The sequence below is a fragment of the Glossina fuscipes genome, unplaced genomic scaffold, assembly GCF_014805625.2.
Source record: "Glossina fuscipes isolate IAEA_lab_2018 unplaced genomic scaffold, Yale_Gfus_2 2, whole genome shotgun sequence".
In the NCBI taxonomy this organism is placed as follows: Eukaryota; Metazoa; Arthropoda; class Insecta; order Diptera; family Glossinidae; genus Glossina; species Glossina fuscipes.
In genome coordinates, this window is record NW_023998416.1 from 34,173,224 (window position 1) to 34,200,761 (window position 27,538).

Consider the following 27,538-nt stretch of genomic DNA (forward strand, 5'->3'; position numbering starts at 1 on the left):
ACATACTGGAGGGGAGCGCGCAGACCGGGGATTCTTGTCAGCACATTTCTCCTTAAATTTTTGTTTCTCGGCTACAAACTAACATGGCTAAAATTCATTTACAATTACTAATTGTTCGACCCAAATTTTTACCCTCTACTAAAGCTTAGTGGGCGCTTCGAATTCGTCTTTCGTCATCTTTAGAAAATGTTCCATTAAAATAAGAGACAAATGAAAAAAGTTCGCGGCGGTTACTTTAATAGATGACGTTAGACTCCCTTTTCTATGACAATACTAACACTAATGTTCCTTCAATAAAAAAAAGGATGTGAAGACAAATTCGAATTTAACTTGCAAAGACGCCTACCATATCTGTTAACAAAACTCTGTAAACGGTTTAACAGAGCATTGCTAAATATTTAAAATTACGATAAAGTTGGATTTGAACGCGTACTCCGCCCATATTAAACCACGTAAAATACCTTTGTGGACATCTATATGAAAATGCCTTTGAAACAAGCTAAAGCAATTCAAATTCTGTTTACGGAAACTATTTTTAACAATTTTTTGAAATTTGGTATATAAGCGAAAAATGCGTACGGAAGGACACCAAACTTTGAGTGTCTAGTGCGGCCAAACTAGAAAATGTCACCTATATTCATCTATTTCACGTAAATCTATATAAAAGTATCATCTTAAAAATTTTCTTTATTTAATAAGCTCACGTCGACAAATGCAACAACGTCTCAAAGGCTTGTGGAAAATTTTATAGTGTTTGTGGTGAAGGTGCTGTCCTAAACTCATCCGACTATGTTTTGAACAATTTAATGTTAAAGACGCACAGGGCTTTCGCTATCCAAGCTCTTCATAAAACCGATTACATTTTTTAAAGTTAAAGGGAACCTGCCACATTTTTTGTAACATAACAATGACGAATAAAACTGTAAACCATTTCCCTTTCGACGGATAGAAAAAGGAGCTAGACATTTAGGTACGACAAAAAACTACAGGAAAACGTATAACGGAATTTATTTCGGAGTACCAACGGTGAAAATAAAACTATTGACATCTAGGAAGACTGATACTGGACGATGAAAAGTGAATCGCATAATATGCAAAACAAACCACAATCCAAGATGAATAAAGCTGCACGAATGGTAAGATATGCGGCATCTAAAATAATGCTTTGAACACGGTAAATAGAAAAAAAATCACACATCGTACACCGATCCGATTTGGCCAAACAATACTGTCAACAAATAGTGTGATGAAAGCGCGTAATAAAGCGTCCATGTTTGAGAAAAGCCATTTCCTTACATTAGGCCAAACCCCACACACGAATTTGAGATCTCCAGATCTTGTCCTATCCGAGCACGCTTTGTTTTGTCCTACGCTACACTCTCTTCATGGTGTGAAACTGAAAATGAGCGCATGCTGCTTTTCTCAGATTATTAGTCAACGTGACGCACATTAGATTTAATTAAACCAATATGCTTGAAATTTCTTGAATTTTTCACTTGATCCCATATCAATAACGATAATTGACGAGACTATGAACAACTGACGATTTTTTAGATCTCTTATTAGATGGGCATATGATGTATGAAATTTATTTTCTTTCTCCGTACACTTGGAAATTGTTTGTTCTTGCTACGACTGAACATATACTAATCTTTGTTCTATGGTTTATAGTACTATTCATCTCAATTGGAAGTTGTTATCTCACTAGTTAAAGTTCATGTTACCACATACATTTCTAGCGTATTTTTCTTGAACATCTGTAACTGTTTATCAAATTTACTTCCTTTGCTACTGCAGTAGCAACCGACAAATACTTCAGTAGGTAAGTGCGACTGTCATAACAACCACAAACAAGCAAAACAATTAAAAATCGAGGCAAACGACGGAATTCGATTCTAGTCGAATATTAGATACCTTAACATTTCGGGGTTTAGTGTAATGGTTGCCCAATTATTTGAGTTATCGATTTAAATTATAATGATTAATTGTTATTAGTTAGGGTTAAAAAGTATAGCGAGATCTCAAACGCCCGCCATTTCTGTTACAGCTGGCAAACCAGGCGATCGATCCTACATAAATCGTGAAAGTAAATAGCGCGTCACGTATCATCACGTAAAAACGAAAATCTTAAGTGAGTATGAAAATATTATTCTAAAATATCTAAATTGTTAGAGCGAAAAAATATACACGCACGCACAATCGCAAAGTCGTAAACCACAAAAATGTCCTAAAATGCACTGAAGTGCAACGCAATGTACAATGTAAGAGAATAAAAACTTCAAAAACACACCCTTTTTTTGTTTATATATTAACTGACATTTAATACGAAATTAAGTTTTGTAAAAAATAAATGACAAAAATGTGTTTTTGTTTGCGGAGGGAAATTTTGGACACTTACCAACACTGCACTCTCTCTAACTACTTGCGAAACACTTTCACGCAATTGCGCTGCCATACCCGGCTTATTTAAAGCTCGAGTAAATTTACGTTCCGTCATATTGCGCTTCCAATTATCAAAAAGGAATCTTGTATTAATTTAAAAACAATGCAACTTACTTCTCGAGTACGTTCTAGCACACTTAAAAAACAATCGCCAATTTCTCACATATATTGTCAAATAAATTGAATTGTGTTAAACATATAACCAAGCATTCTTAATAATATTTTGAAGTGCACATTCTTTTGCCCTGTTTGGGGAAGCTACTTAGCTAAAGGTGACGGAATTGTTGTTGTTGCACAAACAAACTGATGAGTAATCCTGTTTTTGCGTTTGAAAGATATTGTGGCAGGAATTTATTCTTGTTCGCTACATTCTGGTTATTATGTACGAATGAACTTTTTATTTAGATACGCATTTAATATTTCAAGGATTATTTTTCCAATTTTTATTTTATCTCTACACTAGAATGATGAGAAACAGAATTTATATTTATGTATTAACTTTGCTTTTTTAGTTAATAATGCCTTTTAATTTTATAAGCCTTAATAATTATTTATATGATTGGTCGAATTCTTTAAAAATTCTTTAATTTCCTTTTTATACAATTGTATTTAGAATCTTCACACACCCACACAAATACTGTCAATTTTTTTGCACTTCCTTTTTTTGTCGAATACATAAACAGTAATTTTTTCCTTGTACGTTCAATTTTAAATTGTTTTATATAAAATTTTCTCACAATATTTTTGTTGTTGTAGAATACTTTGAAACTAATAATAAAAGTGTATGCACATAATTGTAAAAATAAACAATAATAATTGCTAAAATATTCTGCTATTTCATTTAATTAAAATAAAATCTTCAACCCGCCTAATATGCTTGCATAAACGCAAAAACGCAACTAACTGAATTTTTCTCTCTTCTACAAACAATATGCTGAAAAAGTTCGCTATTGATAAGGGTTGCCAAGACCTAAACAGAAATTCTTTATTAACTTGGGGTATTGGATCATTAAAACTTATATGAGATCCAAACTCTGGCAACTCTTCCTGGTGTTTTGGAAGAAATAAATATAATTGACAAAAACATTTACCAGGTTATAATAACTGCAAAATGGACGAAGTTCAAAGGCACAGCGTTCATACTTTAATATTTCGTTCTTTAAAACGTACTCACGATATGTTTGTTTCAAACCAAGGAGCACTACCAGAAATAGACGACAAATTGTAAGTACTTTTATCCGCTATGAGTAAAAATGCCAAAATAGCACCAATCAAAACAAAATGAAAAGTGCGGCACTTTATCAATTTTTATTTGTATTAAATGTGTATTATTTTTTACGAACAGGGAAAAAATACGTAAATCTATTAAAGCACATGACAGCTATAGTTTGGTTTTCGATCGAGTTGCCAGGGCGGAAAGCAATAGAAAATGTGCCGAAATTGCAAACAGTGGTCGTAAAAGTAGTCTCTCTAATCCGGAAAAAGTTCTATATATTACCAATGGCCAAGACAATCCTGTCAACGTCAATACCAATGCCACCATATTGGCGGCTGATACAATAAACAAAAATAATTTTGATATTCCTTCAAGCACGGCGATGGTTGCCATGACTGGTATACGTCCATCTGTAAACAGCACTAGTAATGTTCAACTAATTCCTAAGAAAGCACCTGCAATTCCGAAACCTACCTGGCATGCACCATGGAAGTTAGCGCGTGTTATATCTGGTCATTTAGGTTGGGTTCGCTGCATCGCTGTGGAACCGCAAAACGAATGGTTTGCGACCGGCGCAGGGGATCGTGTAATTAAGATTTGGGATTTGGCTAGTGGAAAACTTAAGCTTTCCCTCACTGGGCATGTAAGCACAGTGAGAGGCTTGGCGGTCAGTACGAAACATCCGTATTTATTTAGTTGCGGAGAAGATAGACAGGTGAAGTGCTGGGATTTAGAATACAATAAAGTTATACGTCATTACCATGGTCATCTTTCGGCCGTTTATTCCATGGCTTTGCACCCTACAATTGACGTTTTAGCTACGTCTGGTCGTGATTCCACAGCGCGAATTTGGGATATGCGCACCAAGGCTAACATACACACATTAACTGGTCACACCAATACTGTGGCGAGTGTAGTGGCTCAAGCCGTAAATCCTCAAATCATAACCGGTTCGCATGATTCCACCATTCGTCTATGGGATTTAGCTGCTGGCAAGAGTGTTTGTACACTTACTAATCACAAGAAATCTGTACGTAGTATTGTTCTACATCCCACTCTGTATATGTTTGCGTCTGCGTCTCCCGATAATATTAAACAGTGGCGTTGCCCAGAAGGCAATTTTATACAAAATATTTCCGGCCACAATGCTATCGTTAATTGTATGGCTGTTAATGCCGACGGCGTTTTAGTTTCCGGCGGTGACAATGGTACTATGTTTTTCTGGGATTGGCGGACGGGATATAATTTTCAACGATTTCAAGCTCCCTTACAACCCGGTTCAATGGATAGCGAAGCCGGTATATTTGCTATGGCTTTCGATCAATCAGGTTCACGTTTAATTACCGCCGAAGCTGATAAGACAATAAAAATTTACAAGGAAGATGAGGAGGCGTCTGAAGACACTCACCCAGTTAATTGGCGTCCAGAAATACTCAAACGTCGTAAATTTTAAAAAATGTATACATATCTATATAAATAAAAATTTATTACAATTTCATTTATATCATAATATATGTCTCCTCATTACAGTAAAAGCATCAATGACCGGCATTTTTTGCTAAGTGATTTTTTTTAAGACAAAAACATGTTTTTGAAAAATACTATGGAGCTATCTTTTCGTGCAGATGTTGCTGCAATTCAAATGCAAAGGAAGCATGACAACTTCGTTATTTCGTCGGGATAATTGCTTTGACCTCTTGAAACTACTTGGAGTATCTTTGTTGTGATGAGTTATACTGTCCTTTTTGCCATGTACATATATCACTTTGTCGCGTCCAAGCAGAGATGCCAGTTTTTCGGCTTTTGCTAAGTACACTTATGAGCAATTTAATGTTTTGACGCTACTGCTAACATTTAAATTAATTTACAATCATATATTAGAATCAGAATAATATGGATGTTTTACAAGCTTTTAAGACCATTCCCAAGTATGTATTAACATTTTGGTAAAATTTCTGCACCAAGCTCAAACCACCTATACCCAATCACTATTAGAAAGATTCGGATGCTTTAAATTTCAAATGCGAACGAATGAATAGGCTCACTTTTGCTCAGCTAACGTTAAACTGTTCGAGGTAATCAAACCGGTACTGCCAAGTGTAAATTGCACTTCAATTGTGTGTACAACGACTAGTTTGATCGTTAACCTTTTTTTATGAGATGGTGCGGTATTGTCGCTATTGTACACGAACATGACAGATGTCGAATATTTAAATTTACTTAGTTTTGTATATTACTATCACTGAGTAAAGGTTTTTGCTAATTTTTATTAAGCAGAACACAGTCAATAAATTATTATTTGGTTTGAATTCCGGACGTGTGAAATATCTCCTTATTTTCTGTTTTTTAATTCCAGTTTTTCGTCTCACTTCCTCTTCTTCTAATTGCATAATTGAAACTTGGCAGCTTTGCCCTCAGCAATTTATTTGACAATTTACTAATCAATCTTTGCCTCGAATTCAAAAAATTTTTGCCTTCTTGGAAATTTTCGCCATCCTGCCTATCTTTGGAATCGCCTCCTTGTAAAGGTAACGTTTTGCAGCTAATTTCTAATAAATTTTAAGACACATTAACTTTAGGTGAAGCAGTGAAAATTGCCGGTTTGATGCAGTTTGACTGAATTAATCGTGTTAACTTGCGTAAATTTTCGGTAAGTCGGATTTATTTGCTTTTTTTAGGGTATACTAAGTCATTTGTTATTAATGAAGTTTGTTAATCGCTTTATAAATATAAGTATGGGAGCGTTTGGTATTTTTAAGTATTTCAGTTGGTTTCTAAATATCCCTTTTTTATACATATATATATATAAAAGGAAAACTTTCTTAAATGATTACTTTGAAATTCAAATATGCTGATTGGAACATGTTTTTTAATTAATTTGTAATTTCTTAGTCTATTGCGATAGCATCCTGGTTTTTTTAGCTAAAACTTTCTCATTGGATTTTGATTCTTCAAAGTAATCGTCCTAGTTAATCAAATTGCGAATGTTAGTTAGCTTTCCTATACTGCCGCAAATAAACTTAGCAATGCCCTCAAGTACATTAAACATCGCAATTCTTCAAAAAAACTCCGAAAGTTCACATCACGAACAATTATGTAGTAAACTTGTAATATTTTCAGAAGGTTGCCGGGATGCATAGAAATGATTGTGTATATCTAAATCTTTATGTGGAAATTGGCTAAATGAAAGAAGAGAATTTGAATTGAAGATGAGAATTTCAAGAATTCTCATACCAAAATAGAAATATTGTCTCTCTCTTTGACTATGCGATGATCTTGAAAAAGATCTTAACGAGAAATATTTTTCATCTCTTAAAAACCAAATTGATGTAAGAATAGTTTCTCTTGGACACGAATATTTTTGATCTTATTGTAAAAAGTTATTGTACTGATAATTATTATTGTATTGTTATTGTATTGTAATTATTGTTAGCTCTGGCAAATCTATCTAAAGGAGAAATATCTCTGAAAAGACTATGTTGTTCCTGTGAACAGAAGAGATCCTCAAATACGCTTCGTTTTCTCTGTAATGTGAGCATTTATGAGAGAGATGTTTGTTTAAGTTCTTAAAACAATTTGAATTTGTCTTGAAAGACTTGACTGAATGCTTAGCGGCATTCGCGATTTTTCAGTTTGAATTGTGAGTTTAAAACGTTAACGCGTTGGTTATTGATGGCGGCGTAACAAACGGATGGTTACATATGAAGTGAAGTGAAGTAATGATGAACATAGTGCTTTCATATCTATAAAAAAATAACACTTTTCCATAGTGTTGTTATTGTTATTGTATTGGAGCGTATTTAATGCTTTAAAAAACAGAAGAAAAAAGGACCCAGGAACGTATGTTATGAATGTGCAGAAAAGATTACAAATGGTGAGCATACTCAACTAATAAAAAATTGAATTCAGGCACAAGAAATTTTGTTAAAATTAAATATATATACGTATGTCACAAGTGAAGTTTGTTTGCTTATAACATTTACATAAACGTTGAAAAGAAATGAAAAAAAAAAAATCTTTTAGATTTTGATTTAAGTTTGCGTGTTAAGTTTCTTGAAACCATTTTGTAAGTGCGAATTTTTCCTTTTTCATCTGATTTTCATTGTTTTTCTTTTTTGTTGTTTTTTTTTCTACATGTTTTTTCTGTGTTTTCGCTTGATTTGTTTCCATTTCATAAACGGCTGCTAAACAATTACGTTTTCTCTTTTCTACATTTTGAAAAATTTTACACCATTTCCCTTTACAGTCTGTTCTTTAAGAAAATTTTCTTATTTGCATAGTGAGTGCTGTTGCTTTTGCCTTTGCTTTCAGTTTATCAAGCTGAAGTGCATTTTCTGTTATTTTATTAGCGCTGCGTCTCTGATTGTTTCTCTGTCTGTCAGGGTATGTTGTTGTGAAATCAAAACCATTACTTATGTATCTCTTTTAAAAAATAAACATTGCTGCTGCTGTATACAGCAAACCACAAAGAGGGGAAAATGTATTGCTAAGCAGAGCATAATATGTGTTTATGAAGTTCATTCTTTAGCTCGGCTCGTCTATTTGTCATAAAAAATTAAAGGCTTTTTCCGTTTTTTATGCGGTTTATAAACAATGACATCAGTCTGTTTTAACTACTGACAGTCTCACGCAACCAACAAGTAATCCATTTATGAGCATTATATGCTTTTAAGATAAGACAAGACGACTAACATTCAAATGACTACGAAACTACCTATGCTTACAAATATTTTTATCCGTAAGTTCTTTCAAATACTTGAATGCTTATTTTTACGCATATAAATCTGAAAAACAGCATAGAATTTCATAGTCCATAGATATTAGTTAGGAATTACTACAGATTCGTCATTAAGTCTTAATACATGAAATATTTTAAAATTTGCATAAGTTCAGTCTCTTCAGTCTTCTTCAGCTATAAAACCGAATTGAGATATAACCATCTGCGTTGTATATATGAAGTAATAGCCTGCTTTGGTAAGCATAAATATCTTAGAAATATCTATTTGCTTTGGCTTACATCTGTGCTTTCTTGTCGTTCTATTTCCATAATTTAACTTATAAAAAGTCAAAGTTTGAACGATGACCACATGTCGTGTAGCCCCACACGACATGCTTACACACGCGCTTCTGTAGCTTGCTTAGCCTAGATTTAGCAACGTAAGGATTTCCATCAGTAATCACTTTTATTAAATTGCAGATGATTTTGTGTTTTCGACCAAACTTCAAGTCGTTCTTCCGGCGCACCTTTTAGAAGCACAACATTTATATTGTACATCAACGTTGGGATCAGTACTAGCTTAATATTTGCCATTATTTCAGTTTTCAATGAAAATAATTTTCGCCCAAAACATTTGCTGATCTCATTTTTTCTCGAGTCTTATTACTTCTTTTCCTTCATATTTTACCCTGAATCATAATCATATTGTACTTTAAATGTATTACAAACTGTTTACACTGTACGATGTGGTGTCGTATTCTTATGTATTTAGAAAATCGGCAGGAAACACAAGTATATTGAATTATTTTGTTAATGTATCTGTTAATGTGCATATAAAATAGAAACTGAAAAAAAAGCTATTGGAAGTTAATTACGAAAATGGTATAAGATAATAAATAAAAACGATAATATAATAAAATTATTAAAAACAATAATATAATAAAAGTCGGGTAATATAAACAAATTACATTTGGGCAAGATTAACCATTAAACATCATACTAAGCCTCGCCTAATTTCGATATCATAGAATACCAAGAATTAATCATTGCAGACGTCTTTATTAAAGCGAACATGTTCCACTTTGATTGACTATTTTTTGCCATCGCTATAGAAATTCTGTGCGATCATTGTAGTCCCCTTTTTGAAGTTAGCTTTCAGCAGAGGCTGAATAAGCGAGAGACTCAACAAGCACAATTTTAAAGTGAGGCTCTCTCAACTTTCGCCGAGTCTTTAAGAAAGTTTACCGTCTGGCATTGTCGCGACAAAAGACGATGCCTTCTCACCTTAGTCGTGGTTAAGAATGTATAACAACTCATGGCAGATATTCGGTTAAGAGTGTTTTCCAGAATCATATAAATATGTAATGTAAAGCGGATTTCAGCACTTTCCGAAAAAAGATTACATATATGATCGCTCGACCAGGTTTTAAAGTTTTGGTTCGATAAGTTTGTTCTTCTTCTTCCGAATTCTAGCTCCTAATAAACATTCTATACATAAGAGAAGCGATTACTCAAATGAATTTAAGAACTATCTCGTTAAAGTTGCTTTTAGATCTTTCGATGGCCGAGTAGACCAGAATAATGACAATCAAGTCGGTGTTCGCAGACGCAAAACCCAATGCGGCACTTGGTCATAGCTGGGGACTCAGTCAGTAAAGGTATAACACTCACGAACTGTGCGCGCGTCCACAAGGCTGCGTTTATTCTCTATCTCTTTCCTTTTTCCCACTTCTCTCTAACCGTCACCGCGTTATTCGTTTAGCGGCCTGAGTGATTGGCCACATTAAAGAGAAAGGCAATTTTATAACCTTAAAGCAATGTAAGTATTGTCTTCCAATTTCTTGCTCTGGAATGTGGGAACGTAAATTTCAATTGTTGAAAGCAAAAAAATGGTTCGTAATGTCGTCTTGTATTTTAGTGAAGCAGGATTACGTTTCGAGTTGGAATTAATAAGATTAAAATTATTTGGATGTTTCTGCTACTCTCTTACAATGAATAATGTATCTAACAACGAATATTGGGCATCGATAGTTCTTTTAATTCTAGTAATCGATAATTCGTTCAATGTGAGGCCAATGGTACTCAATGCAAAAATGCAGGAGAGGATATGGAAGAGAAGCAATATATTGAGTACCATTTGAATTCAGTTCCTGTCAATTTAACGAAGGTTTAAAGTAATAAAGTGTTATATCTTCCCCTAGAGTCAAATAATTGTCGTTGTTTTTTTCTCTAGGTATTTTTTCTCTCAGGTATATTTTGCTTCTGGATGTGATAGCTGGTTGATCAAGAACTGACTTCTTGGCAGAACTGGGTTTTTTAATACCAAGATTAGTACTATTTACAATATCCAACAGTTTCTTTCAAATTATTCTTTTCTTCATTTTCCATTTTTTGTCATTTTCTTACTTTGCATGATAAACGAAATAATGTCGCTTGGAAGTATTGTAGGTTATATTTATTAAGAGCAAACGCCATTTAGGCAATTAGTCGGATACATAAATGAATGCGAGTGTTAGTTTAGTTCACATAGAGTTAAAACAAATTTTTATGTAAACAAAAATTCACACATTATTGCTTTGTTTGCATTAGATCATCTTCGGACTAGTTGCTAAAATATGATGATATATTAATATTACCGTTTACTTTGCAATGCCCGAAGGTTTCAAGTTCTAAGAAATTGTAGATTCTCTTATTCGGCTTCGGGCAATTAAAGGCTCCATGATCAAATCCCCCAAAATCGCTTTAAAATAAATTTAGTGGAAAAATAGCTATTCTTCATTCTTATCTATTCTTGGGAACAGTATTCCGACCTCAGTAGAACAGTCTTCAATGCTGTCAATTTGTTCTCCCTTCTTGTATATATAAGAGTATTATATAGCGAAATGTAACAACACCGGAAAGCTTCCCGCTAAATATCTTTAATTGAAGTGCAAACTTGAATCTAAAAAGAAAAATCATTTAAATCTATCTGTAGTTCTACAGCTAATGAAAAAGTTTAATTCATGAGCAAACAAAAGAAGAAAGATATTTCAGTAATGAACAATGTTTAGTTCAACTTATGCCACTTTCCTCCCACATAGAGATGTTGTAAAAAATTCAGATGAAGAGAATAGAAATTGTTGCGGTTATGTTATTTTTTAGGGAATTGTCTTTCTAGAAAACCACGCTTAAAGTTAAAAAATGTATTGTAGACCAGATCTTTTCTCTTCTTTTTATAACAAGTTCTGTGTTCTGGAAATTCTCTGCGAAGGGCTTTTGCGGCACAGCCGGTCCTCTTAAAGCGTTTGCGAAATAGCTTGGAGTTTCAGAGAAAAAGTTTCGTTCAGGTATTGGATTTTTTCAGCAGAAAAATCTTTAAATCAAAATTTTTATACCCATCACTGTAAGATGGGGTTACTCAAAAGGAACCTTCAGACACCCTGAATTCTGAGTTGATTTAGCTATGTGTCACCGTCTGTATGGTGTATGCTGTTGGCTCCTCTCCTGCTTGCAAAAATGCAGACATCGGTTTCAAATTTGGTAGAAACATTGGAAGTTTCGGTCGGAGCAGAAACGCGTACTGGAGCCTAAATTGAACGCAGGTCTGTTTTTTTAACCAAAAATGTTTAGATTTTTGCTCGTTACACGGAAATTATAAAAGTTGAAAAGCTGAAATTTTCCACATTTAATTTACAAAGCACTCTACTCCTTATGTGCAAAAATGGAAAACATCTGCCCTGCCCACAAAAAGTTACAATTGATTAAATTTTTGTTCTTTTCACTTTTTCGAGGTTTTATGCTTGGTTTTATGTCGTGTATTTTATTTAGATATCCCTGGGTATACATTCAAAAAGTCATTATCTTTCACTATGTATCAACATGAAATCCTGGGAATTATCCCTGGCAATGATATTCCTGTCAAGCATTTTCAGAGTAAATTCTGGATTATATCGAAAACGGATCCATTTTAGTTCTATATCCTTTTATTGGAAAAGCTTTCAAAATTTACGCAAACCTCTCCGCGTTAATGAGAAATGAAATGAAAGGAGAGATGAAAGCGGTATTTCAATAATTGTCTTATTTGAACTGAATTTCTTTCACCAGAAAATGTTCGAAAAGCAGATTGTTTTTGAGATTGCATACAAGGTGAATGAAAAAACTGGACAATTGTTAAAAAACCATATGCATATGAATGTGTGTATGTGTGCTATTCCTAATATTAAGAAAAGTATTTGTTGCGTTGTTTAAAACTTTGTTTCAAATGAAAAGGAAAAATACCACAAATTCATAGTAATTTGAAGGTGCTGATAACAAATTCCTTTATATACATTATTTATCAAATTTCTTCTTTACAAAAAATCAAAATAAAAAAAAAAACAAACGGAATTGAGTGCACATGGCTTCGTATTGTATTTGCTTGAGATGATCGATAAAAGCCTGAATAGTGAAGCTACAACTTAAGATGTGAGTTTAACTTAAAAAGAATATTATTTTTTTTATCACCATTCTCTCTGTCATCATTTCTCTCTCTCTCTTTCTCTCTCTCTCTACTTCTCTTCACAATGGCTTCATAATAATGGATTAAGAAAAATAATTAAAACTTTATATGTTTAGTCTAGACGAGATTCTGGTCGATTACGGACGGGTTAAAGTTGACTGGGGTGCGCTATATAAGTTTAATCTTTATAAACGGTTTACTGATAAATAGTTCAAAAAACTTGGATAAAATATTCCAATATGTACGCGTAAGCAATATAAGGTTTCCGTTTTTTAGTAAAAGAGTCCTAAAGAAGTGATATTATATAATATAACTGTATATATATGTGTGCATATATGTATATAAAATACACAAATGAAAAATTACAGTGAATAGTAGCTGCAGACGAATTTTGAAATTTGTTGATAAGAAATTTGAAAAGAAACCAAAAAGAGTTAAAAAAATTTTCAAACCTAATTTCGTAAATTTCTTAATAGATCTTTAGGCGGTTAATATGGGCGAAATTCTGGTCGGCTACGGACGTGTTGAAGTCTGATAAGATAGTGCATTGTATAAATTTAATCTTTATATATTATTTACTAAGAAGTAGTTCAAAAAACTTGGATAACCTATTTAAATGTGTGTGCGCCTACAATACAAAAATTCCCTTCATCAAAGAAGGTCCGAAAGAGTGACAATATATAACACAAACATATATTACATAAATGAATTATTGTAGTGAATAAATGCAGATGAATTTTGAAATTTGCTGATAAGAAATTTGAAGAGGCACAAATAGCGTTCGGAACAATTTTCAAATTCTATTCCGTAAATTTCTGAATATAACATAAAATACTTTTTATGTGCAAAGCTATATAACTCTTTTAGGATTGAAAAGCAAACTTCACTTGGCGTGTATATATTTTCCTTTTAAGCTGGACAATTTTAAGAACTTATTAGAACATATAAAAAATCAAGAGTTTGTTGCAGATCCACACCTTTCACTTCTAAGTTCGCGAATGATCAAATTTCACTTAAGCAAGTTACAGTAAGTATAAAATGTGTACGTGTCAACATGAGGAACATTAATAAAATTTTAATTCATTTGCAGGTGAAATAACTACGAGTTTGCAACTGAAACAAACCCATCCCCCCTCGGTCGAAATACTAAAAGAAGGTTTTCTATAAATCAGTTTTTTCTTTGTAAATTTACTTTGATAAAAAATAAAAATAAAGGAGGGAACAGTCGCAAAACGAAATTAGAGCATTTCGTTCGCTTTCTTATGTTAATTGTAACCGGAAGCTTATGAACTAGCTCAACGACAATAATCTCAACGACAAATTCATCTTAAGTAAAACAAGCGTACTCAGAATACACTGAGCGTAGAAACGTAACATAATGATTAAATTGTTTTGTGGCGGCACCGCCATTGGCAGTCGCTTCTCCCTTATCACTATAATTAGCTTCATATTTTTATTCAGCTTTATTTATGTATTGCCTATCAACGCGCAGAGGCATGCTGGTCGTCGAGATCGTCCTCGCAATCCACCGCGCACGTACGTAAAAACGCATCCCTGTGAACGTTCATCATGTTACCCAGCCACTGGCAATTTATTAATTGGTCGAGAAAATCGCTTAACAGCCTCATCGACTTGTGGTCTGCATTCACCAGAACGTTTTTGCATACTTTCGCATTTACAAGATAAGAAATGTTTTTTATGTGATACTCGTGAAGAAACTCGTAATGATCCCTATAAAAATCATCGAATTGGTCAGATTATTTACAAAACTAAACCTGGTACGAATATACCCACTTGGTGGCAATCGGAAAATGGTAAAGAGAACGTGTCGATACAACTTGATTTGGAAGCAGAATTTCATTTTACACATTTAATTATGTCGTTCACGACTTTTCGTCCTTCTGCCATGTTCATTGAACGTTCCTTTGATTTCGGTGAAACCTGGCAAGTGTATCGTTATTTTGCTTACGATTGCGCTGACTCCTTTCCAGGCGTGCCGACCATTTTGCGTAATATAAGCGATGTTGTATGTACTTCACGTTACTCGAACGTCGAACCATCACGTAACGGTGAGGTTATTTTCCGCGTTTTGCCTCCTAATATTAACGTCTCCGATCCTTACGCTGCCCATGTTCAAAATATGCTCAAGGTTACTAATCTGCGCGTAATATTTCAAAAATTACATAAACTTGGGGACAACTTGTTAGATAATCGTTTAGAAAATGAAGAGAAATATTACTACGGCATAAATTATATGGTTGTCCGAGGTTCTTGTCAATGTTATGGACATGCATCACAATGTCTGCCTTTGGATACTGCCGAGCACAACGAACTTGATATGGTTCATGGCCGTTGTCAATGCACTCACAACACTCGAGGCTTAAATTGTGAGACTTGTGAGGATTTCTTCAATGATTTGCCTTGGAAACCGGCTTTGGGTAAACAAACTAATGCTTGTAAAAAATGTGAATGTAATGATCATGCTGTCAGTTGTCATTTCGATGAGGCTGTATTTGAAAAATCTGGTCGTATATCGGGCGGTGTATGCGACAATTGCTTACATAATACCATGGGTCAACATTGCGAAGAATGCATGGCATTTTTCTACCGCGATCCGTCGGAGGATATTCGCAGTCCTTACGTCTGTAAACCGTGCGATTGTGACCCGATTGGCTCTTTGGATGAAGGAATTTGCGATTCTGTGAATGATCCAGATAATGGCATAGAAGCTGGCTCTTGTCATTGTAAAACAAATGTTCGTGGCAGACGTTGCGACACTTGTAAAGATGGTTTCTGGAATTTGGATCCTGAAAACCCGGAAGGCTGCGAAGCTTGTAGTTGTCACACTTTGGGTACCGTTGACAATACCGGATGTAATATGTTCACAGGAGAATGTACATGCAAGCGTTTGGTTACTGGAAAGGATTGCAATCAATGTGCTCCGGAAACATTTGGTCTATCTGAATCCGAAGACGGTTGTTTACCATGTGATTGTGATGCGGGCGGTTCTTATGATAACTTCTGCGATGTCATTACTGGGGAATGCCGTTGCCGTCCTCATATGACGGGTCGCGCATGTTCTCTGCCTAAGCAAAATTATTTTATACCTCAGCTTCACATAATACACGAAGCAGAAATTCCTGACTTATGTATTTCTAATGTGAATAATGCCAATTGTTCTACGGTGCCCTTCCAACCTAGCGTGGACCGCACGCCTGATTGGACTGGAATCGGTTTCGTACGGGTACCAGAAAATTCTGAGTTGGTCATTACAGTGAATGATATACCACGGTCAATGCCATACGACGTATTAATACGGTATCAAACAACCTCGCGTGGGGATTGGGAAGACGCTTTTATCACATTGGTTCGTCCGGATGAAGTCGACCCTAAAGGCGATTGCGCGTCTATGGTTCCTTACGGTTCCAGTGCTCGTGAAACTCGGATACCTTTTCTCTTGTCTGATCATGAGAGACAAGTGTTGGCTATGAGAGAAATCTGTCTTGAAGCTGGAAAAGTCTACAAATTCAAAATCCATTTTGAGCGTAGACGGCACAATGAGGATAATCCAACGGCCACCATACTTGTTGATTCTCTGACTCTAATACCGCGTATTGAACTCACAACTGTATTTACCGGTTCACCAATTGCCGACTCCCGTCGCGATGAATATTATCAGATGGGCTGTAATCAATCGTTGTACGATATACGTTACCGACCTTATGCCAGCGAGCGTTGCAAAGAATTAGAAAACTATGTAAGCATGGTTATATACGATGGCGCAAGCATGTGTAATTGCAATCCAACTGGTTCACTCAGTAAAGAATGCGACGCTCATGGTGGCTTCTGTCAATGCAAACCTAACGTTGTGGGACGTCAGTGCGACCAATGTGCACCAGGCACGTACGGTTTTGGCCCAGAAGGCTGCAAGGCTTGCGACTGTAATAGTATAGGTTCTAGAGACAATAATTGTGATGTAGTAACAGGCCAGTGTGCTTGCCATCCCAATACATACGGCCGCGAGTGTGATCAATGTCAACCAGGTTTTTGGAATTTTCCAAACTGTCAAGCCTGTGAATGTAACGGCCATGCTCAGCAATGCGATGCCCGAACAGGGCAATGCTTAAACTGCATGGATTTCACCACAGGTTATGCATGCGATGCCTGTTTAAATGGTTACTATGGTAACCCATTTTTGGGTAGTGAAATTGGTTGTCGTGCTTGTCGATGCCCGGACACTATGGCCAGTGGTAACGCTCATGCGGACGGCTGCTCTTTAGATTTGCGCAATAACAATATGATCTGTCATTGCCAAGAAGGCTACGATGGATCACGCTGCGATGTATGCGCTGACAACTACTTTGGCGACGCCGAAGAACCAGGGGGATCTTGCCAAAAATGTAACTGCAGCAACAATATCGATATTTATGATACCGGTAACTGCGATCGTCGTATGGGGAATTGTATAAAATGTTTGTACGACACTACTGGTGATCATTGCGAGTTGTGCCGTGATGGATATTTCGGCGACGCTTTGCAACAAAATTGCGTTCCTTGCGATTGCGACTTCCTGGGTACAAATAAAACCATACAATATTGTAACCGTTTTAGCGGGCAATGCCCTTGCTTGCCCAATGTAATGGGTCTTCGTTGCGATGAATGCGCTGAGAATCATTGGAAGATTGCTTCCGGAGAGGGATGTGAAGCTTGCGAGTGTGATCCGATTGGCGCTCTGTCGGAGCAGTGTAATCGTTATGATGGTCAATGTGATTGTAAGTCTGGTTTCGGAGGTCGGGCTTGTAATCAATGTCAAACTAATTACTGGGGTAATCCCAACGAAAAGTGTCAACCTTGCGATTGCGATCCCTATGGCTCAGCCGATTTCCAGTGTGATCGAGAGACTGGCCAATGTGTTTGTCATGAAGGCATCGGAGGTTACAAATGCAACGAATGTGCCCGCGGTTATTTGGGTGAATCTCCTCACTGTATGCCATGCGGTGAATGCTTCAGTAATTGGGATTTGATACTTAAAGAGCTCGAAGAAGCTAGTATGCATGCAATACAGCGTGCAAAAGAGATAAAGTTGATCGGAGCTACTGGAGCATATACAGCTGAATTCAACGCGTTGGATACGAAATTGCAAAATATAAGAAACTTATTGCAAAATACTTCTGTTAGCTTGCAGGATATGGACACCTTGGACAGTGAAGTTAGCGAACTAAAACGCAAATTAAGCGCAGCTCACCAAAAGCTGATTGATACTGAAAGCAATTTGGATAGCATTTATTCGTCGCTTAGTTTGTCAGCCGCGGAGCTGGAAACTTTACAGAACCAATCGGCTTTGGTCAAAAAATTATCGCAAGAGTTAAAAGAGAATGGCATACAACTGCAAGAATCCAATATTGAAGGTGCTTTGAATTTGACACGAAATGCCTACGATCGAGTTTTAGACTTAACGAATGTAAAAAACGAAGCGGAGGATTTTGCTGCTAGTACTGATCGCAACTGCAAACGAGTCGAAACTTTAGCAAACAAAATGAAAGACGAGTCTTCCGCGGTAACGGCGAACGATGATCTCATCGATCAGTATCGCTCAGAGCTTTCTGCGTTGACTGCCATGATACCAGAATTGAATAATGAGGTTTGCGATCGTAAGGGTGATCCTTGCGACAACATTTGTGGTGGCGCCGGATGTGGCACTTGCGGTGGTCTTTCTTGCGAACGCGGCGCTTTGACACGGACTGAGAAAGCTCTTAAAGTCGCTAAGGATACCGAATTGGAAATTAAAGAAAAAAAGGATCAGGCTGATCAAACTATTAGATCTCTATTTCAAGCAAAAGTAAACGCTTCTGATGCCTACCAAAAGGCTAAGGATGCGCACGAGGATGCCGAAACCTATTTGAATCGCACCGAATTGAACAAGAAGCGAGGTGAAGATATGATACAAAACTTAACGGAATTTTTAGAAAATAATGTAGCTTTGCCCACCGAAACTAAAGAGCTAGCTCAGAAAACTCTAACCTTAGACTTGACCTTAGATCCACTGGAAATACAAACGTTAGGAGGCAAAATTAATGATGCTGTATCTTCATTGAAAAATGTGGAAGGTATTATTTATAATACACGATCTGATCTGGCCAGAGTTAACGAATTGCAAGCGAAGGCGAATGCTACTAAGGAAACAGCTAACGAAATCCTTGGTACCGCCAATACAGTGGTAGAAAATCTTAATGATGCCGACTTATCACAGGGAAAAGCCCAAGAAGCGATACTGGAAGCTAATAGTAATATAGAGCTCGCAGCGAAGGATTTAGATCAAATTGACGCTGAAACCAGCCAAGCGGAAGCACCTGCTAACATAACGGCGCAACAAGTGGAGGAATTGGCGAAAAAAGTCAATTACCTGCAAAAGAATATTCTGAAAAATGAATTAGATGCTAAAGACGTGAAAAATGAGGCAGATAGTGTGAAGTTACTGTCGCAAAATGCTCATTCCGATGCTTTAAAATTGCAATACTCCTCGAGTGCAGCCAATGAAACGCTTACCAATCGTGCCCGGCAATCGGAAAGTGCACGAGAACGAGCCAAACAATTACTGCAGAGAGCTTCTAAATTAACGGTAGATACCAAGGAAAAATTAAGGGAATTGAAATTTATGCACGAAACATACGATGAGAAAAACGATAAATTGCAACAATTGCAAGAGGCTTTAAAACCTCTCCACGAGGAGTTAGCTCAACATCTAAAGAATATACAAATGAATGCTGATCGTTATCGACAATGTTCGTCCTAAAAACTCATTTAGTTTATTATTATCATAATTTTTTGATATAGAAATCCTCACAACGACCTTTCTTAGCATTTATAAATGTATCAAAGATTCAGCCTATAATGCATTTTTCGAGCAGTTGTTTATTTGAAAAAGAAAAGAATGCCATTCATAATCTAATGCTTTAAGTACGTACATAGGTATATATATCTGCCATAAAAGCCATAACTAAACAAAAAAATTATATTTTAAAAGAAACTTTTACCTAATTCAAGCCAATTTATATATATTTGTAATTAGATTTTACATTTAAGAGCATCCAATAATTTTTAACCTTTTTTTTGTTTGATTCGATCTAAAGGAGACGTTTTCTCAATTTTATAGTGATTTATGAATTTTATTTTTTCATTGTGTTTAAACGTGTAATAATTTAATTGCCACAGAATAACTAAGTATATTAAAGTGTATAAAAACAATTTAAAAAAGCATTTTATTTTTATTCAAGCAACTTTAATACCGCAACATGTGTCCAAATTGCGCCGTTCATGTTTTACTGTATGTTCGAGCGGCCACGACTTTTTCCCCGGCAAGTGGGAGGACCTTGAATTTTATAAAAATTCTAATGAATATGTCAGCCAATTTTCACATCGTTAGCCATTGACGACACGAAACCGAATTTATAAAGACAATTATAACTTTCTTCAACTTCGACTTTTTAATTACCATGAATAGTTTCATAAGACACATGGACTTCGTCAAAAAAAAAAAAAATGAAATAAATAAACCGCAATACGCATTTTTTGATATACCAAACCACAAGCAACTCAGCTGGAAGAAGCCTTTTTCATGGCTAACCCTTCTGCCAAAATATCCTAAACCTAAATTTGTTTGAGGCTCAGATAGTGCAAACTGTGCTTCGAAAGGGTAACTGATGTAAGTTTGTGGGCCCTTTAGTGTGTCTGCGCACTCGCAAAAGTTAAGATAACGTTTCAAATTTGGTAAAACCGTTGGATATTCTTGCATGGAATGCATGAAATGGAAAATAATTGTCACAATTTCCTAATACAGGGCTTCGGCAGAACTGAAGGAAGTGGGTAAAGTGAATCAAATGTTACAGACGAAGTATCCGACAATTACTCGTAAGAACAACACATTAATCATTTTTAATATTTTGTAGAGTTAAATAATTTAAAAGCTGTGTTAAGGGTAGAGAAATAGAACAACTCATTGCCTTCTTGTAAAAAGCGCAGTTCCCTTTACTAAGAAGGAAAGAAATTGATTAGAAAGCATCATATGAAACTGGCTTACAATTTCATTAAATTAGTAGGAAGAATACCATTCGCAGTCGAAAACGAGCCACTGTTCTTCTTACCAAACTCGTTGCTCGCAAAAAGAAGCAAAGTCCATTCATATCTTCTGAAAAAGTCTTCAAAGAAACCGATGCAAGAATGCATCCGTGCAGTCGTGTAGAAAGGACGACTAAGAAGACGCACATAAATCATAAGCTTCTTTTTATAGATATATAATTAAAAATGAGTCCCTTATATAAAACTTTAGTATGCACAATTGCTACCTACTTGCTAGAGATCATACGATTGTTTGCAACGCGGTGACAAAGGTAAAGTTAAGGGAATTAGAGCAGATAGCAGAACGTTTTTGCACCGACCTAAAAACAAGAAAAGCATATATAGTACAATACCAAGAAAGCAATGAGTTCGCGGTGTTGGCTAAAGTTCACTGGAAGAATAGAGGGCAAAGTTGACAGAATCCATTATTAAGACATGTCAAAAAGTAACATGGAGCTATAGTCTTGCTACTGGACAGCTTCTACTGATGCTCGAAGTATTTAGTAATGGTCATAAATGACTGATCTGCTCAAGAAAATACCACAATTTTGGTACAACTAACGCATATACCGTTAAGATAAAGATTGGAGAAAAAACAACCATAAACTTTTCCAAAATATTAAGGGGTTATTGATGTTCTACATTGACGGAAGATGGTCGAAGGCTCAAGTCGACGCGAACAGACATCTGGTGTACAGTGAAATAGTTACCTTTTGACTATTATCACAGCTTATCTCAAATTTTGTTAAAAGAAAAATATTGCGCTACTTCTACGACCAACAATTTCAATACCTTTAAGATCGTTTTAAATTTATGAATACTTTTGATTCAATTAACGGCATATTTCTAAATTTCTTACCCATTTGTAAGAAATGATGTTCTAAATATATTTTTTAAAAATTTCTTAACAAATCTTAATGATTATTGTCATCACAAAATAACACTTCACTCAATAAGTTCGTAGGTTCAAAGCCTTTTTTGGGAATTTCACACTAATATACTATCTATTATGTTACTATTAATCTTTTGCCCCTTTTCGGTATAGTCGATGAACAATATTTTTAGCGCATGGACGCCATAGCCTACTTTAGAGGTTTTATTCGTTGTTCATTGGTCACTCGGCAGAAAGCAACATTTAATCAACAAACGAAATTAAGTGTCTTGTAAGTAGCTTCGCCAGAACTGTAGTAGTAACTGGTGAATTCGGGGTAGGAATATTTTAAAACTTTGAAAAATTTCATATTATCTAAACATCCTATGAATTCGCGAACAATAGCGACATCTACATGACATCCAGCGGATTTATTGAGTATCATGGTATAATGTATTCACCGGTTCATGGCTGCATTTATTACCCATGGCACTCTTTATATTTTGAGACTTGGGAATACCTAGTGTTACTACCGTTATCATCTGACGTTCCTATCGGAAGATTTTACATGTATAACTTTAACTTGCTTCGGAGCATTTCATAATTTGAGAGTGTTTTTTGCTGTTTATACCGATTTCCGTCGACTGAAAACTCCTGTTCATGCTTTTAAAAGCCATGTTTTATAGTCGTCCCAAGTGGAATGGAAGAAATCGTATTACGAATCGTTGGAACGTATGTAAAAGATCATAGGATCATAAAAGAGACTATTTTAAGAAACAGTAAAGCAATTTTTCATAGCAATTCACTCTTTGGCGGAGTGGATAGAAATCCCGACTATGAAGTCACTGTTCGTGGGCTCAAATATTAAGTGCGGTAAAGTTCACCTTGGTCGTATCTACGGTGAGTGCTCAGATGATAAAGGCATAACATCCTTTAGGTTGCATCCCTCGCTTCCCTAAATATTTCCTTCTCCTTTCTCTTTTCTTTCCGCCGGGCACTTGTTAGTTAATGAACAGTGTTGTATTACAGACACTGTAAAAATTCAAGCAAAAAGAATGAAAAATTTGTAAGAGTTACACTGCGTAGCAAATATATTTTAATTTTTTGCCACGCCCATAACGCTTTTATGACATTTATGAGTGTTTAAGGGATAATTTAGGGCAACAATAAAAAAAACTGATTGCTTGAAAAATTTGCATTGATTTTCTCTCCTAATAAATCCTTATATTTGTTTTCATAAAGCGTTTTCTGCGTTCCTGGCTGCAAGTGTTCAAGCTGTCACGTCTCTATCTCAGAGAAAGCGAAATAAGTGCTGGACCAACATCTTTCTTCATCTTAATAGAAAGCATTCAACAGCAAAATGGGCAAAGAAAAAAAAGAAAGGAAATCAAAAGGCAATAAAAGCCCCGCGGACGTGTTCGCATATTATAAAAACTTTACCAGGAAACTGCGAATGGATTTACATAAATCTGTCGCTCACCTTACGCAATATAAAGCGTTGCGTATGGAGGACGCAGACACTATACAAGATTTGAATGACAAGTACAACTTAACTTAAGAAATGAATTAATCTGTTCTTCATATCTTAAATATGGCTTTTTGTAGACTAAGGGAACGCGATGAGAAAATTAAAAAAATCAACGAAGAAGTCATTGGTTTGAAACAAGCTAATGGGAAGGCAAAGGAGGATGCACGAACGTTTCGTGAAACATACTATAAACTAGAGCTGAGCTACGATGAAAATATTACGCTATTAAAAAAACAAATTGAAAAATTATCCCAAGAGATATTAAAAATGAACGTCGAAAAAAATAAGCAAATTGCTGAAGTAGATATTAAAGGATAAGAATTTAATAAAAAATGTTTGAAAATTCTGTCTTTCAGATAACTCAGCGCTGCGATGGCTTGCAGCAGCAATGTGCTGAAGAAGTCCAGGCTTGTGAAAACCTAAATAAAGAGTACAATAGCGCGATGATAGACATAAATGAATTAAAACTGCAGCTTGTCGAAAATAAAAAAGATTTTGAAGAGTTCAAAAAGGCAAAAGAATTAGAAGCGGAAGCTCTCAATAAGAACTTTGAGGTAACGGCTTTTAAAATTTGGTTTTTAAGTTTAATTCTAAAATATTTCACTTTTTAAATCAGGATCAGTTGAAAAACCTACAGGAGGAATTGCAAAAAAAAGAGTTGGACGTACAAAGGGCCGTTAACGATAAAGAAAATATGGAGAAGGAAAAAGATGTGAATTTAATGCACTGCACTTACGTTAAATCAAATATTGAAGAAATTCTTTATATTTATAGCACATTATTGCACTGTTGCAATATAGAGTTCGGGAGATTAAAAGAGTTTTTTGTCAACCGGCGTTGCTCGTGCAACCCCGTATTTCCAACAAGGGCAATAATGAAATACAAAATCCTGAACAGGTAATAATGTATTCTTTCTTAAAAAATAAATTCGCAGACAAGACAAAAGCATGTCGCGAAATTACGTTTGTTGCTTTTATGAAACTAAAAAAGGCTTTGATTCAACAAGTAAGATAAGAATATAAATTTCACTGCGTGGAATTCAAAACGTAGTAGTGAATCTTCCCAGATTAGTATAATATATAATTTTTTACAAATTTTTCTCAATTTTCATACCCATCATCGATGGATGAGGGCTATATTCATTTTGTCAAAAAGTTTGCAACGCCCAGAAGGAAGCTTCAAAGACCTCACAAAGTATATATATATTATTGATCAGCATCAAATTCTAAACCGATTTAAGCATGTGCGTCTGTCCGTCTGTCCGTCTGTAAACATTTTCCTGGATGCAAAAATGAAGCTATCGACTCCAAACTTGGTGGAAACATTAGAAGTTCTTGCATGCAGGTTGGTATTGAAAATGAACCAAAGCAGCCGAAGTGCACGCCCGCTGCACCACGTAAACTGAGAGCACTTCTATTTTTCAAAGGGAATGAAAAATTGACTTTTGTTCATTACTCATAAACTATAACAAATAAATGTACAAAACTTTGAATGCATTTTCTATGGGCGCACAAAAATGGAAAAAATTGACCACTACCCAATATTATAGTCTCTTAAACTTTAATTTAAACCTCATAAAGTATACAAATTCTTGGCCAGCTTCAAATTTGGGATACACCTAAGCATGTCCGCCTCTTCATCTGCCCACCTGTCTACTTGCGCAACTCTGCAGTATTTGTGGTAAACATTCACTTGTTAGCGACAATGAGAATATCGTCTACAAATTTGCAAAAATGTTTGGAATTGACCTTAACTTTTCAAGGAACACGCCTACAACGCCCACATGCCTTTACGACAAAAACTTTTATTTTAAAAATAGAAGAAACCAGCTGCGCCCACTTCATATTGTAGAGAGAGAAAAAAAGTTCTTTTGTGTTTTTTTGGGGTAAACGGTGATGGGTATAAAAGATTCGATCCACCCCGAATCTAACTTTCTTAGTTTTTTTTTTTTTTTTTTTTTTTGTGTGAGATGTTGAAGTGTTTTAGACTAGGCCCCTAAAACGTAACACTATTTTCTACAGCTAAACGCAAACTACTGAATGTCAATAGAGGATTTCAATTGATTTTTTTTTTGCTTTCTTGTGTATATTTTTCCTTTAAATTCTGTTATTACTTCATTTTCAGTTTTTTCTAACCAATGCATTTACTCTACCATATCGTTTGTGTGGTATATACCAGCAACAAAGACTGATTTAAGCTTCCTATTTAATTCAATTTAATTTTTTTTGTTATATGATGTGATGTTTTCGAATTATCCGAAACCTATTAATATGATAATGGAGCGTTATAAAGAATTTCAATTAGCAATGAAAAAAAAAAATAATAGAAGTTAAAAAAAATGGTCCCCAGTCTTTCCACTTTCTTCTCACATAATTTGTCGTCTTTTTCCCTCGTAATGTAGGAAAAATTAGATCTTGTAGCGTTAGAAAGATTAACATTTTATGAAAAGGCCGACAACGGAGAGTAAAAATTTTCTTTGGAAAATATTGAAATTAAGATTCATGGATTATGAATTTGAATAATATTTTGTTATAAGTTCCTTCTGCACAGTTTTTTTTTTTCGTTTACAGACTGCTGACGAAAATATTGCTATAACCAAGCCGATGGTTTATTCATCATCATCTTCAGATGAAGAAGTTCCTTTACAAAATTTGGTTCAAAGTAGGCAAAATACCGATTTGGTTCCAACTTCTAATGAGCAACCAGAATGCAAAAGGATCCGTAAACGTTCTTCAAAGCGTTTTGAGGAACCGCGTAATCGTTCACCGTCGTTCCTTAGATCGAATTCTAACGAGGAAGGTGACTTTTCGAGCTTGGATGAATGGGAACCAAGTGTTAAACGCGTTAAAAAAGTTAGTAATTTAATGAAAATAAAAATTCTATATTTACATATATTTATATGGATTTACAGGAAGTGACTTTATCGAAAACTACTTCAGATGCTTTTGATAAACTAAAGCTTTTTTGAAGTTCTTTTTATTCGTGAACCGTTTCCTTGTGAAACGTAACACATTGCTGTTACATGAATTTAAAATATATTTTTTGTTTATAAATTGAACTGTTTTGCCTTTAAACTAAGCTTACACAATGAATATGTGGAATAAAGAGTAAAGCTTTATTATATATTTTGTAAGTTTTGTTAAATCAAAAATTCAAAAATTCCTTTCCATTCATTGATTCAACTTTTATAATTATTTCCAAAACGTGTCCCTTACGCGCGCAATCGATTCTTTGAATATGATTGGGATGACCAATGCAAGAACGTCGCCCGCGATAAGTACGCCAATTGTCAGTTATAACTGTAATGTGCGATTCGAGTTTTAGTAACCGTGTATTTGCAGATTTGCAAATATTTGCAGAAATTTGCGAATGTTTGTATTTTTTGTTGAGACAAAGTTCTGAAATTGGGGAGATCATAAATGCTTTGAAATAATTGAAAAATATCAACAGAACGGACTATTTGCGATATTGTCATCCTTCAACTGCTACCACAACTTTCGATAAAATATTGAAAAAATAGTGATATGATAAACATTTCAATTCGTCAAGAAAAGAAGTTTTTTTTGAATGCCGCAAAGGCACTGTAAAGCTTGTAGATCGCAGGTAATCTTTGGCAGGAAATCACTGTAAATGGGCATTTCCACAAAAAGTCCTACCATTTTCGGAAATGCATATCCCATGTAGCCAATTTGCGATACGAGAACATAACACATTTAACCCGATTCTTAACACGATCTGGTGATGACGCCACATGAATGGGTTTACACTTTAGTCACTTTTCTTTTGCCAAAATTATCATTAGTATCTCAGACATTCTTAAATAATTCAGCACTTTATTCTTATACAAAAAATTCGAAATCATACTCTTAAGAGAAGAACAGAATTAGCACAAAACGAACATTTTTTTAAATTTTCAAATTCTTAATTAATTAATTCCGTTGAAGAAACTCTTTTTTACTTTGCTCTGCCAATCACTAGCTACAGTACTGTTTTGTAAATCCAATAAATTATATCTTGCTTGATTTGTCATTTCCAACATGAGTCCTCATAGCCCTAAAATGACGCAAAACTGATTCAACTTTCATATTCCGTCGTTAGTTTCATATTGAATTTCCAAAGTTACTCTCTATCTAAGGATTTTCTCACATATATACTCGACTCTCAATGTTAGA

At 35.1% G+C, this 27,538-nt stretch overlaps 4 protein-coding genes across 9 annotated transcripts in view; 3 read left to right on the forward strand and 1 right to left on the reverse strand.

The window, feature by feature from the left end:
* The window catches only part of LOC119632884 (dedicator of cytokinesis protein 9), a 42,668-nt gene extending 39,693 nt beyond the window's left edge, over window positions 1-2,975 (reverse strand). For 3 of the 6 annotated variants that reach the window (XM_038026033.1, XM_038026032.1, XM_038026038.1), the window contains exon 1: window positions 2,399-2,973. In XM_038026033.1, the coding sequence (XP_037881961.1) occupies window positions 2,399-2,497 (99 nt within the window). In that variant the 5' untranslated portion in view covers window positions 2,498-2,973. Of the gene's footprint in view, window positions 1-2,398 lie in introns of all 6 variants that reach the window. The other 3 variants (XM_038026037.1, XM_038026036.1, XM_038026034.1) reach the window with 2 other exon arrangements.
* Window positions 2,976-3,500: 525 nt separating this feature from the next.
* Window positions 3,501-5,278, forward strand: LOC119633138 (pleiotropic regulator 1). Its single transcript, XM_038026442.1, has 3 exons — window positions 3,501-3,666; window positions 3,788-5,116; window positions 5,189-5,278. The coding sequence occupies exons 1-2, from the start codon at window positions 3,554-3,556 to the stop codon at window positions 5,109-5,111; spliced, it is 1,437 nt and encodes a 478-aa protein (XP_037882370.1). The 5' UTR covers window positions 3,501-3,553; the 3' UTR covers window positions 5,112-5,116; window positions 5,189-5,278.
* Window positions 5,279-5,396: 118 nt separating this feature from the next.
* On the forward strand, window positions 5,397-26,403 carry LOC119633139 (uncharacterized protein At4g38062-like). Its single transcript, XM_038026443.1, has 10 exons — window positions 5,397-5,468; window positions 6,015-6,186; window positions 6,238-6,308; window positions 23,081-23,380; window positions 23,444-23,666; window positions 23,723-23,920; window positions 23,983-24,078; window positions 24,141-24,263; window positions 25,937-26,218; window positions 26,278-26,403. The coding sequence occupies exons 4-10, from the start codon at window positions 23,199-23,201 to the stop codon at window positions 26,332-26,334; spliced, it is 1,161 nt and encodes a 386-aa protein (XP_037882371.1). The 5' UTR covers window positions 5,397-5,468; window positions 6,015-6,186; window positions 6,238-6,308; window positions 23,081-23,198; the 3' UTR covers window positions 26,335-26,403.
* Window positions 7,297-20,106, forward strand: LOC119633137 (laminin subunit beta-1). The gene is made up of 3 exons (XM_038026441.1): window positions 7,297-7,532; window positions 13,822-13,879; window positions 13,943-20,106. Exon 3 carries the CDS (start codon window positions 14,231-14,233, stop codon window positions 19,643-19,645), a length of 5,415 nt encoding a protein of 1,804 aa, XP_037882369.1. The 5' UTR covers window positions 7,297-7,532; window positions 13,822-13,879; window positions 13,943-14,230; the 3' UTR covers window positions 19,646-20,106.
* Window positions 26,404-27,538: the final 1,135 nt, after the last annotated feature.

Excerpts from the sequence above, each read along its gene's own strand:
- LOC119633138 (XM_038026442.1), top strand. The coding sequence starts at position 3,554 with ATGGACGAAGTTCAAAGGCACAGCGTTCATACTTTAATATTTCGTTCT. Across the intron at positions 3,667-3,787 it reads CCAGAAATAGACGACAAATT|GGAAAAAATACGTAAATCTA; the intron begins GTAAGTACTTTT and ends TTTTACGAACAG.
- LOC119633137 (XM_038026441.1), top strand. The coding sequence starts at position 14,231 with ATGATTAAATTGTTTTGTGGCGGCACCGCCATTGGCAGTCGCTTCTCC.
- LOC119633139 (XM_038026443.1), top strand. The coding sequence starts at position 23,199 with ATGGGCAAAGAAAAAAAAGAAAGGAAATCAAAAGGCAATAAAAGCCCC. Across the intron at positions 23,381-23,443 it reads ATACAAGATTTGAATGACAA|ACTAAGGGAACGCGATGAGA; the intron begins GTACAACTTAAC and ends GGCTTTTTGTAG. Across the intron at positions 24,079-24,140 it reads ATATGGAGAAGGAAAAAGAT|CACATTATTGCACTGTTGCA; the intron begins GTGAATTTAATG and ends TTATATTTATAG.